Raw genomic sequence first — 13438 nt, forward strand, 5'->3', positions numbered from 1 at the left:
ATAGATGTTGGAGGGGGAAGTGAATTAGCTGGCAATAAAGACAGTCACCACTGGCAAAGGAAGAGCAATGATGTAACAAAAAAAAAAATAATCCTCCTGTGTCACCAGTGCCCTGAGATCAGCTGTCCTTGGTGGTAGTACTGATCTGTGTGGGGTGTGCTTGTGTGGTAGTGAAGTTGTGTTTCCTGTGCCCACCTCAAGTGGTGTAAGAGCAATCTGAGGTGTCACAGCAACTTGAAGTCTCCAGTGCTGTCAGAATTTGATGTTGCCTGTAAGCCCCAGTGCAATATACTGGGCATAAAATACAGGATTCAGGTGCATATTGATTGTATAAAAAGCAAATTTAAGCAACATGAAAAGGATTCTTTCATAGCTTTGAAGGTGAAAGGAAATTGCATAGTAGTAGTGAAGGGGAAAGGAAATTACATGGTAGTTCTAGAAGTCTCTTGTAAGCAAGGCAATTACGAGGAAGGACAAAACCTTTCCTTAGGACCATTGTAGAAATAGTTTCCAATCTACAGATACTGAAAACTTGGGCTTCCTTCTCAGGCTCTCAGTAGGTCTTACAGTTAGGAACATTTTACTTCCAAAGTCATATCCTTTCAATTTCTTTTCATCTGAAAAATAAGAATTTAATATTAAATCATGTTTCTCAGTCCCACCATGCAGCAGCATAACATCTTCAGCCATTCAAAGTAAATTGCATTTCTCTAGGTGCTTATTCAGTAGTATGACTGGACTTCAATAACATCAAATTTCTTTTTTTTTATTAACTGTAGGTTCTTATCAAAGTGCTGGATAACAATGATAATGGCCCAGAATTCTCTCAGCCAAGTTATGATGTCACCATTTCAGAGGACATCCTCCCTGATACTGAAATTCTGCAGATTGAAGCTATAGACAGAGACGAAAAGCATAAGCTGAGCTACACTATTCACAGCAGCATCGATACAGTCAGCATGAGGAAATTCAGAATTGATCCCAACACCGGGGTTCTCTATACAGCTGAGAGATTAGACCACGAAGCTCAAGATAAGCACATCCTTAATGTCATGGTGAGAATGCAGTATTCCCTTGGGTCTGGCCGCAGTCGTGGCTGCTTCAGGGACATGGAGCAGGCTTCACTTGAGCAAAGGACTCAGTGCAATAAATAGCCACTAATTTAATCTTGCCTGCCCTGCTGTGTATTTATTTCACAGTTTTTATTTCGACTTTTTGGGAAGCCTTATTGTGAATCCATTGTATGGAATGTGATATGATTCTCTATCTCGAGGGAGAGCAAGCAGGTAATTATGTAATCTATTGGCATCTGGTCCTCTCCCTCAAGGTAATTTCCAGAGTTTCTGAAGTGAGGCTGGAAGTTATTCACAGGGAGATAACTGCTTTCTTGCCATGGAGAATGCTACAGCCTTTCTGAATACAAACCTCATTTATAGCTTACTTTTATGGACTTATTTCAGTACATAAACTGTTGATATACAAAATAGCTTTCTTTTATCTATATTCTGAAATCTTTGGGTATGCAGAAAGAAGTTAATTACCAATTTTTCCTTGGTGTGTCTAGACTACAGAACATAAATCTGTCTGTTTTCAAGTGGAGATTGTATATCACAGACATAATTTTTAAAAAATAAGCAAACAAAAAAAAAAGTCAAAAAACTACCCTGTGTTAGTTTAAACATTAGAGTTCACTATTTTCTCCAACCACTTAGGGCTTCTGCAGCAGAGACCTTCTAAGGTACTACTCATGGTGTGTTAGGTACAGCAGCAGCTTTGGCAGGGCACCCTAGATGCAAAAAGCTACTGTGAGATGCAGCAAGAAGCTGAGCGTGGTCTCCACTCACAGAGTAAAATGTTGCAAGTCCTTTGGCAAGCAGACTAAGAAATGGACTGCAGACTAGCAGACAAGCAGACTAGCTATAAACTGACAACAGAAACAAATGGCCAAGAGACGTAATTTCCTGCTGCTTGGTTTTGATCTTCACCTGATACAGTAGGTCTTTTTCTCTGTTTAAGAAGAACCAAAATTTTGAGGAGATAGTGGTGGCGGGATTATCAGTGAAGCAGTGCTGAGATATTTTGGATGGGGTTGAGACAGGTGTGGTAACTTACACCTCTGTTGGCAGTTACCAGCACTTCATAAAGTGATTCCTGCTCTGTTTACTGTTGATACAATCATCTACATATATAATGATGAAGTAGCCCATTGGCAGCTACAAGCACTAGACATGCCTATATGCTGTAAAGAAGCCAATGGCAAGACAAAGGCATGACCATTCAACAAGTATGAATAAAAAAGGAAATTTCTGCAAACCTCAACCCAAATCTAAGATCTCATGTGGTTGCCACTTCAAAAATTCACATCATGATGGTTAGTTGAAACACATTTTTTCACAAGTGAAAAAAAAAGTTGCTAAGCTCTTTCCTGTTTCTTTGCTTTTGGTATCTGGCATTCCATGTGTGAATGTATTTCAGACTGTTCTTTGGGACAACTGGATTTCTGTACTACTTTGTATTAAATAGAACTGAAAATAGTATTCAGACTCAAATGTGTAGTATTTGTGAAGTCTTACTAGACGAATGTCAAATTGTGTGTTATGCATTTCTTCTATAGGTCCGAGATCAAGAATTCCCTTATAGAAGAAACCTGGCTAGAGTCATCATAAATGTGGAAGACTCCAATGACCACAGTCCCTACTTCACCAGCCCATTGTATGAAGCCTCGGTGTTTGAATCAGCGGCAGTTGGATCAGCAGTGTTGCAGGTCACAGCTCTGGACAAAGACAAAGGAGAAAATGCAGAGCTTATTTATACTATTGAAGCAGGTTAGGACAGAGGCCAAAAATAAAGTATCATGGATTATACCAGACACAGAACAGTGATGTGATGGTCATCTGTGTTGACACACATTTCAGCTTCTTTGGTCTACTTTCTCCTGTACAGATGGGCAAAGGAGACCTCTTGTTGTTTTGTTGGTTTTTTTTTTCTAATTTTATTTTGAAGCTACTATACCCAAAACCTGTCAGAACAAACTCATTCTAGAACAGGTTTACCATAAGGGGTTATGGAGTCTCATTCTCTGGAGATGTTCAGAACCCCACAGGATCCTGTGCAACCTGCTGTAGGTAACCCTGCTTTAGCAGGAAGTCTGGACCAGATGATCTCCAATGGTCCCTTTCCAGTCCAGCCATTTGGTTATGCTGTGACTGGTTCATTTTCACCAGATGGCTACAGAGCCTGTTACCTCTAAGTCATTGGGTCAAAGCCATCACAGTAGTTATCCAAAACTGCAGCAGTGACTTGTTTTCAAGATTCTGGTTTCAGACTAGTGTACAGTGGATCCTCCATAAAAAAATGCCACAACAGCTGGTATGTCCTGAAATCTTTGCCAGTATTTGGACAAGAGGAGCACAGAGACTAAGAACGGGGCTATGCTAAAACTCCTGCAATAGCATTTTAATGGCACAAGGTCTCTTGAAACTGAGGGCATGATGATACAAGATGAAAATTGCTTTTGCAGTTAAATTCTGAATATTTACATTCAGCACATAATCTGTACCAGCAAAAGCATTCCGCAGTTGTAAACCATTTGCATTATCTCTGACACATGTGCAAGTGAATGTAAGTTTCTCTGGGTCACATGAATCTGAAGTTAAGAATTATCTTTGAGATAAACCATTGACAGATATATAAGAGGGGGATGCCTGGAAAAAGAGAGAAAGAACTAGAAATTTGTAACCTCAGAATTTTTAAATATTTAATTTCTACTTAGGGGGTTTTATTAATAATATTAATCTTTCCACTGTAATACTAGTGAAACTTGAGACTTTTATTTCCATAAAAAGAAGTCACAGGTACTTCAGATTATACCCATATTAGGCACATCTCAAGCCTTTTCCAGCATTAGGCTCTGATCCTACTGGATCATTATTTATCCCTATATTATTATAAAGTCTTACCACCTAGGATAGCTTATGTCGATTAGGAGCAGGCTAAATGACAAATAACTAATGAAACAAGAATATCTACACCATCTCATACTGATTTAGCTTAATATAATTCAAGCTCACACCTTAAATTAAGATGATATAACCTGAAGTTTTGAGAAGACCCAAGGAAGGTTTTCTGTCGTTATCTTGTGTGCTCTGTGAAAGGAGACTACTTTCAGCAAACCAGAAGGTGAAGTCTTTTGCAGCTGAAAGTGTTGAACTTAGAATGAGGAAGATTTTAGCACTCCAAAGCAAATATTTCCTTTATGCACTGTGTTTGTTTTTAGCAATTATTTCTCAGTATATAAAAAAATGGGTTTCGACTTAAATTTGGAGCAATCTTATACATGCCCAGACAGGAAAACACTGTCCTTATGGAAAAAAATTCTGAGCAGACTAAACCAGGTTCCTGGGGCAATGTTTTTCAAGACCATTCCCAGTTTTTTCTTGACACTTTATTACTATTATGGGTTCCAAATCATCTAGAGGTGCCACCACAATGTAAAGATCATCCTGTCATCTAAGGAGTGTAGCTCCAATTGCACTGGTAATAGAATCCTTCATGATGCAGGCAGGAAAATATTATCATTAGAAAAGATGTTTTAGCTATTAGATGATTTCTAGAGACTCTCTATTTCATTACAGCCTGTTTCTGTTTCATCATGAGCTCTCTCTGCAATGTCAGATCTCAAACTTCTATTTACTGTGAGCGTAAGCCTCACACTCCTCCACTTTCATTATCTATAGATGTCCCAATCTCAGGTGCATCAAAATTCAGTATTGTACTGCTGTAGTTTCTTTGTGCAGTTGAGGATATTGATTTTAACTGCAGAATTCAAATTGTACACAGCCCTTTGATACAGGGGAATTACTTACCTCATCTTACATTGCTCTGAAGAGAGCAATTGGTAAAGAAAGTAGTTTTTGTGTCATTTCATAAGAAACTCCTAAAGGAGAAGAACCAGCTCTTGCCTTGTAGGAGGCAGTCAGTGGCTCAAAATTATTTGAATTGGCAAGCACTGACAAAATAATAGCAGTATTTGTAGTGTCTGTAAATGTGACAGATACTGTTATTTTTATGAGAATTTGTAGCTCTGGAAGAATCTCACCTCCTGGGTGAATAGCACCATTTTTGGTTTAGCTAGTAGAGTAAACTTTACTGATCTGGAAGGAAGGATATAAATAGAAAGCCACTACCAGTATTGAACTACATAGAGTAGTATGTAGCTTAAATTAGCCTCCAGAATTTACAACAGATAGTGAATCATATCTTAAAAATAATTCACATTACCTCACGTCATTTAGGATTCCATGTATTTAGGCGTTCCAGCTACAACTTAACATGTTTATTGCTCTGTGCACAGCACCTGTAACAATCACTCTTAAAAAAACCCTCTTGTGTATCACCTGAGATGTATTTCTCTCCTAGCCTTGAATGGATGCTTGACCATTGATTAGAAGCAGTTCTAGATTTGAAGATGTGAATTACAATAGAGGGAACGTGGTATAGTGATTGAAATTGCTGTAAATCAGTATATGCTGTTTGCATTTAGAATGAAAATCAGAAAAAGAGTCTGTATGCTTATAGATGTCATGTATATATGCAGCATCCTTACTTCAAGCAAGCACTCAGTAAAAGAGCAAAATAAGGATTGCAAATTACATACAGAAATTTTTTTGAATTTGCAAGAGATCTGAAAAAAAGACCAGAAAGAAATAAGGCCCCCAAAAAGTTCTCTGATCCAAACTTTCTGTTTTCACCTTTTTGCAGTCAGTAATATCTGTGCTTTCATGTTGTAACAGGCATTTCATGACATTTTCTGCTAAATCTCATTCATCTGGATTCATCCTCCTCAGAGATCATATGAGAAAACTTTGTGCCACAAGACGCTTGAATCTCTTTTCTATGCTATTTGCTCTGTTTTATTTTTTCTAAATGCCGCCTTAACCTTTTTATATTCAGTTCTTTGAGTCTTGAAGTACTGTAATCTCCTGTATGGTTTCTTAATATCCCATTCAATTAGGAGGCTGAGTTGTTATCCATTAGTCATGTAATTGGCTTGTTAGCCTCTGATCTCATTTCTTTGCCTTAGGTGTACATGTATTTGACTAATTTCTGTAATTTAGGGATGCTTTTCCTTACTTCAGTAGGAGTAATGTGAATGCAGTTCTTGCTGCGATGCTGGTACTGAGACTCAAGATACAGAGGTAGCAACACCTGAGTTTCTGATGCATTGAGTACCTATATTGTCTACTGAGCTCTCTAATTATCAGAAAGGAAGGCTGGAAGGGCCTTCAGAATACTGTTACATTGGAGTTTTTTTTTGTTTTTTATTTAAGTAACAGCCTTTAAAAAGGCAGCTTGTTGCTCCTGGTTTAAGTTATCATAAAGTGAGTCGTATTTCATTTCTAATCTCATTCAATATTTTTGTTTTAGGAAACACGGGAAACACATTCAAGATTGAACCAGTCTTAGGCATCATTACATTACTCAAGGAGCCAGACTTAACCACAATGGGACAGTTTGTTTTGTCAGTCAAAGTGACTGACCAAGGTTCTCCAGCACTGTCTGCAACAGCAATTGTGCGGATATCTGTGACGATGGCAGATAACTCCCACCCCAAGTTCACTCTAAAAGAATACCAAGCAGAGGTTAATGAAAATGTGGATATTGGTACTTCTGTCATTTCCCTCTCTGCAATCAGTCAGTCCACATTAGTTTATGAGGTTAAAGATGGCAATGTTGATGGAGTCTTCACCATAAACCCATATTCTGGAGTGATCACCAGTCAAAAGGCCCTTGATTATGAGCATGCTTCCTCCTACCAGCTCATCGTACAGGCAACAAATATGGCAGGCATGGCATCAAATGCCACTGTGAACATTCAGATTGTTGATGAAAATGACAACCCACCAGTTTTTCTGTTCTCTGAGTACTCGGGCACCATAAGCGAAGCTGCTCCTGTGAACAGCGTGGTCCGGAGTGCAAATAACAGTCCCCTCGTGATACGTGCCACCGATGCTGACAGCAACCAGAACGCTTTGCTTGTCTACCAGATTGTTGAATCAACTGCAAAAAAGTATTTCACAGTAGATTCCAGCACAGGTGCAATCAGAACAATTGCAAATTTAGATCATGAAACGATAGCCCGCTTCCATTTCCATGTTCATGTTAGAGACAGTGGGAACCCCCAGCTTACAGCAGAGAGCCCAGTTGAGGTGACCATTGAGGTAACTGATGTCAATGACAACCCACCAGTCTTCAGCCAGGCTGTGTTTGAGACAGTCCTGCTCCTGCCCACGTATATTGGTGTTGAGGTTCTCAAAGTCAAAGCTTCAGACCCAGATTCAGAGATCCCTCCAGAACTAACATTTAGTATAATTGAAGGCAATATGGACCATTTTTTAATTGACTCAAGCACAGGGGTACTCACCATTAAAAACAATAGTCTCTCCAAAGATCATTATATGCTAATAGTAAGAGTGTCTGATGGGAAATTTTATAGCACTGCTATGGTGACAATAATGGTAAAAGAAGCTATGGATAGTGGACTCCATTTTACACAAAATTTTTATTCCACTTCAATATCAGAAAACAGCACTAATATCACAAAGATCGCTGTGGTGAATGCTGTTGGCAACCGCCTGAACGAGCCTTTAAAATACAGCATATTAAACCCAGGAAATAAATTTAAAATCAAATCCACCTCAGGAGTCATTCAGACCACTGGCATCCCCTTTGACCGAGAGGAACAGGAGCTGTATGAGTTGGTGGTGGAAGCAAGCCGTGAGCTAGATCACCTCCGTGTTGCTCGAGTCGTGGTCAGAGTTTACATTGAGGACATAAATGACAATGCCCCAGTGTTTGTAGGGCTTCCATACTACGCTGCTGTGCAGGTCGATGCTGAACCTGGTACCCTGATATACCGAGTGACAGCTATTGATAAAGACAAGGGTGACAATGGCGAGGTGTCATACCTTCTGAGGGAAGACTATGGACATTTTGAAATTGATAGAGGGTCTGGCAGCATCACTTTAAAAGAAGCCTTCAATTCTGATTTATCTAATATAGAGTACTTGGTTGTCATTCTTGCCAAAGATGGTGGTAGCCCATCGTTGTCTGCATCCATAGAGCTCCCCATTACTATTGTTAACAAAGCAATGCCTGTGTTTGACAAGCCCTTCTATACAGCTTCCGTGAATGAAGATGTAGAAATGCACGTGCCAATTTTAAGCATAAATGCAACCAGTCCAGAAGGCCAGGGTATCATTTATATCATTGTTGATGGAGATCCCTACAACCAGTTTAATATTGACTTTGATACTGGAGTTCTGAGTGTCATTAGCCCACTGGACTATGAAATAAACTCTCTGTTCAAGCTGATGGTGCGAGCCAGCGATTCTCTCACTGGTGCTCGCGCTGAGGTAACTGTGGATTTGATTGTTAATGATGTTAATGATAACCCTCCAGTTTTTGATCAGTCAGCTTATAATGCTACTTTGTCCGAAGCTTCTTTGATTGGGACTCCTGTGCTGCAGGTTGTTGCTACTGATGCTGACTCTGACAATAACAAGATTGTACAGTATCAGATAGTCCAGGACACCTTTAACAGCACTGACTATTTCCATATAGACAGCAGCAGTGGCCTAATTTTGACAGCCCGAATGCTGGATCACGAACTCATACAACAGTGCAGCTTGAAAGTCAGAGCAACTGATAATGGGTTCCCACCTCTGAGCAGCGAGGTTCTTGTTAGTATCTCAATAACAGATATGAATGACAACCCTCCAGTTTTTAACCAGTTAATATATGAATCATATGTGAGCGAACTGGCACCTCGGGGTCATTTTGTGACTTGTGTCCAAGCTTCTGACGCCGACAGCTCTGATTTTGACAGACTGGAGTACAGCATCCTATCAGGAAATGATCGGACCAGTTTCATTATGGACAGCAAGAGCGGTGTTATCACCCTTTCCAACCATCGCAAGCAGAGGATGGAGCCCATGTACAGCTTGAACGTCTCTGTGTCAGACGGGCTGTTCACCAGCACGGCCCAGGTGCACATTCAGATCCTTGGAGCCAACCTCTACAGCCCTGTGTTTTCACAGAGCATTTATGTTGCAGAGGTTAGAGAAAACGCTGCTCCTGGAACGAAGGTAATCCATGTGAAGGCAACAGATGGGGATTCAGGTGTATATGGCCAGATCAGCTACTCCATAATAAATGACTTTGCCAAGGACCGATTTTTGATTGATGCAAATGGGCAGATTATGACAACTGAGAGGTTAGACCGTGAGAACCCGCTGGAAAGTGATATCGATATATTCTTGAGAGCCCTTGATGGAGGTGGCAGGACTACGTTTTGCACTGTAAGAGTGATAATAGTGGATGAGAATGACAATGCCCCCAAATTTATGGCAGTTGAATACAGAGCAAGTGTCAAAGCAGATGTTGGGAAAGGTTACTTGGTGACCCAAGTTCAAGCAGTAGATCCAGATGATGGAGCCAATTCTAGAATTATCTATTCTCTGTATAGTGAAGCCTCTGTTTCAGTAGCTGATCTTCTTGAGATTGATCCAGATAATGGATGGATGGTCACCAAGGGTAGCTTTAACCAACTGAAAAACACTGTTTTGTCATTCTTTGTCAAAGCAATTGATGGTGGCATTCCTGTAAAGCATTCCCTCATTCCTGTCTATATCCATGTTTTACCGCCAGAAACCATTTTGCCTTCTTTTTCTCAACCCCAGTATTCTTTCACCGTGGCAGAAGACACCCTCATAGGCAGTACTATTGACATTCTGCACGTTTTGCCCAATCAGGGTGCTTTGTATAGCACAGTTAATGGTGAGCTACCTGAAAACAACAAAGATGGGGTTTTCATCATAGAGAAGGACACAGGGCTCATAAAATTGGATAAGAGACTTGACCACGAAATAAATTCTGCCTTTCACTTCAAAGTTGCAGCCACAATTCAGTTAGACAAAGTAGACATTGTGCTGACTGTGGATGTGGAGGTGAAGGTGTTGGATGTAAATGACAACAAGCCTGTGTTTGAAGCAGCTAACTACGATGCTGTGATAATGGAAGGGATGCCTATAGGAACAAAACTTATGCAAGTCAAAGCGGTTGATGCAGACTCGAGTGCAAATGGGCAGGTCACGTACACACTTGAAGTGGAATCAGAGCTGCAGAAGATCACAGAAGCATTCACCATTGATAGCAACAGTGGCTGGATCAGTACGCTGAAGGATCTGGACCATGAAAAGGATTCTGCTTTCACCTTTGCAGTGGTGGCTTCAGATCTGGGGGAAGCTTTGTCCTTGTCCTCAACCACCTTGGTCTCAGTTACTGTGACAGATATAAACGACAACGCACCTGTCTTTGAGCACGAGGTGTACAGAGGGTCGGTGAAGGAGAGTGACCCTCCAGGGGAAGTTGTGGCTGTTCTTAGCACCTGGGATGAAGACACATCTGATGTCAATCGGCAGGTTAGCTACCATATTACAGGTGAGAAACAGCTTGCATGCTTTCTTCCCATAACCAGCTTACTGAAGAACTGTGCATGTGTCCAGTTTTAGGTGAATGTTTAGTGGAGTTTCAGCTAAATTATCACTGTGAATGAGTCAATTACATTCCTTTTTTTTTTTTTTTTGGATGGAATTTGCAGCAAAGCTGAAAAGAGGGAGAGGAGTGTGTGTGTGTGTGTGTGTGTGTGTGTGTCTGTGTCTGTGTGTCTGTGTTGCTCTCTCAATTTTCCAAGATGAATGCTTCCTGATTTGCTGCAGTGCAATGTAGTGTAGCCATCAACCCATCATAATTGATATGTCAGCTTGAAAACCATTATGAATTAATGTTTCAAACAAGGGAAAAGGAAAATTTTCTTCTTACAGAAAAAAAATCCTTTTACTTCCAAGCATTTAAATTTTTTTTGAAAAAAACATTTTTCTTTTTGAGACAGAAAAGTGGATGCCAGAGCCATTTTGAAATACCAGTATTTGGAATGGGGAGTTGTGGGGGGCACAAATGAATTTTACATTATGGAATGAGGGAATGCCATTTATTATCAGCACAGATTTCTGGCCAGGGAAATAGTAATATACTTAGAAGCACTGGTTAGCTGCCATGCATTGTTATATACAGCATAAGGAAATTTTCATTACATTGCTAATACATTTTTCAAAGCATGGCAACGTTGCTCTTTTCTATTGTGTAATATTTATTATCATTCTTTTCTCCTAGATTCAGCCTGGCTTTTGTGTAAGTATGTTATGAGTGATGTGTGCTACAGTTATTTTTCTCCTTCCATCTCACATTTTCCAATAGCTTTTGTTAGGGAACAACTTTTTCACTCCCCCAAACCTTAGCAATTCAAGAGCTATTATTAACTACCTAGTAATAACCAAATTATTTGAAAAATCCACATTTTTCACACTGGATGGGATTCAACATATATAAGATTGCATGTAGGAAGCAGGCTGTGGGCAAAAATTACTTAACTAATAGGAAAATAGTTCATGTATTTTGCTCTGGAGCAAAATACATGAACTACCCCTTTTTTAGCTATCAAAATGAAAATGGCTGTGAGATGTTGTGTAGAGAGAGGTGTGACACCCCAGTTAGCCACAGACTGCCTGTGTTACATATCACAAGTGGCATCATTTTCAAAGCAACCAGAAATTCATTGGTTAATTGTAACTTGAAATTTTGGCTTCACTTTAAAGATTTGTGAAGACTGTGTAATGCATTATGCCTTTAGTTACACAGTGTTTTTTCTTTGCATACCTGTGCTGTTAATTTAGCAAAAATTGGACTTTTGAATAACAACTGTCAGATGTGGCTCATAAATTAGAAATCATTCTGTTCCTTAGTTTCTGTCACAGTTCAAAATATGGAAGATATTTTGCTGTTCGGTTAGCTTCTGAAAACAATAGATGTCAAAGCCCAAAACCTTTTTACTGTACGATTACTAAAGCACAGAATGGGCTCAGAAATTCCACTTCCTTTGAATATATCATTTGAGTTTGGGAAATGCACAAGGAAAAATTAGGTTATTTTGATTAAAATGTCAAAACATGTTAAAATATAGTTTCACTCACAAAATAGTCTGTTCACACTTTACCTCAAGTTGATCTCAGGAAGTGCGCTTCAGTATTTTGTGGAATCAGATTAGCTAGATGATTATTCAAAAGCTGTGGCTGGGGCAGATGTGATCACTGAAGAGTCCTTTGTGCCCTTTTGAGAAGTACAAGTGTTTATTGCAGTCTTCTGGTCAATCTTGCAAAGGGGTAAATACATTTGGGTGGATAAATAAATGTTCTGCTTGGATTCCTTCCGTTTATGATTGTTTTCCATGATTACTGGCAAGCGGTTGCCATTGTCAAGTCCACCTTAATTTGCATTTGATAGTGAGGGAAAAAATTTTGCACTTATTCTTGGTTATTTGTGGTTCAGTAGCAGCTGGAGATGTTCACAAAGCAAAAGCACTGTAGATAAATCTTAATAGAAGATCTATAGGATGTGCAGATGACACAAATGCACTTAGGAAGTACAGTATTTTTCTTTGAAGGCTCATTTGAGGTCATTGCCTGTATCATTTGAGGCAGTTTGCCTAAAACCAGGGCTCTTCTGATGTCTAGCCAGTCTACACCCAGCCAGATATTACTGAGATTTAAGTGGCAAACCATGAAAAACCACCAGAAAAATGTCGGCTGCCAAGACATTGGTACGGTGAAGTGTTTTTGTGTTCCTTAGTGATGTTAATTAAGCTTCCTCAGGCACATAAAGCTAGGGAGTAAACAGTCTTTAGTCTTGGCTCAGCTGAATACAAGCAGGATGGACAGTGTGTTTTGGAAGAAAGAAGTGAGATTGTACATGGTAGGTTATTTGCTGGGTTGATTGCCTGGTATGAGCAAAGGTGTGGCTTTTGTTAGTTTTTATCATATATTTGAGATACTAGAATTCTGGAGAAATTGATGTTTCAGTGTTTGGAAAGGCCTTGTGTTGCCAGATGAAGGACAGTTTCTGCAATTTTATGGTGGTAAAGCTAGGAGGATTGGATTTATCATTTCAGAAGCTGAGTAACCATGCAACAACTTAAACTGGGAGTGGAGGATAAACCTATTTATTTTGTGTAATGCAAATGCCTAGAGTTCTAACTGGGAATTGAAAGTACTTAAATAAATACATAAATGTAAGACAGAAGCTAAATAAGTAAGTTAGTAAATATTCAGTTCCCCCTCCCAGATGGGGACATTGCAGTGAAAACTGATACTTTTGGCTTCTAGTTTTCCATTCCCTTTTAGTTGCTATAATGGCCTCTGTGTGTGCTTTAGTAATGATGTGTGTCAGGATTTGTTTATTTTGGATCACTGTGTCTCTGCATTTCATTTGTATCTGGCTGTTTTCTTTCTTTACTTCAACTTGAGCTTGATTTGGCTTTGTACTA

General features: G+C 39.5%; 1 protein-coding gene across 13 annotated transcripts in view; it reads left to right on the plus strand.

Annotated features, from left to right (window-relative positions):
* The window catches only part of FAT3 (FAT atypical cadherin 3), a 394190-nt gene that overhangs the window by 305882 nt on the left and 74870 nt on the right, over window positions 1–13438 (plus strand). For all 13 annotated transcript variants that reach the window (XR_012055102.1, XM_072927060.1, XM_072927018.1 and 10 more), the window contains 3 exons: window positions 780–1055; window positions 2615–2825; window positions 6427–10500. Coding sequence is in view for 12 of the 13 variants with exons in the window: in XM_072927060.1 (XP_072783161.1) it covers window positions 780–1055; window positions 2615–2825; window positions 6427–10500 (4561 nt within the window). In the remaining variant the exon portion in view is untranslated. The remainder of the gene's footprint in view (window positions 1–779; window positions 1056–2614; window positions 2826–6426; window positions 10501–13438) is intronic.

Source organism: Taeniopygia guttata, chromosome 1 (genome assembly GCF_048771995.1).
Source record: "Taeniopygia guttata chromosome 1, bTaeGut7.mat, whole genome shotgun sequence".
NCBI classification, from domain to species: domain Eukaryota; kingdom Metazoa; phylum Chordata; class Aves; order Passeriformes; family Estrildidae; genus Taeniopygia; species Taeniopygia guttata.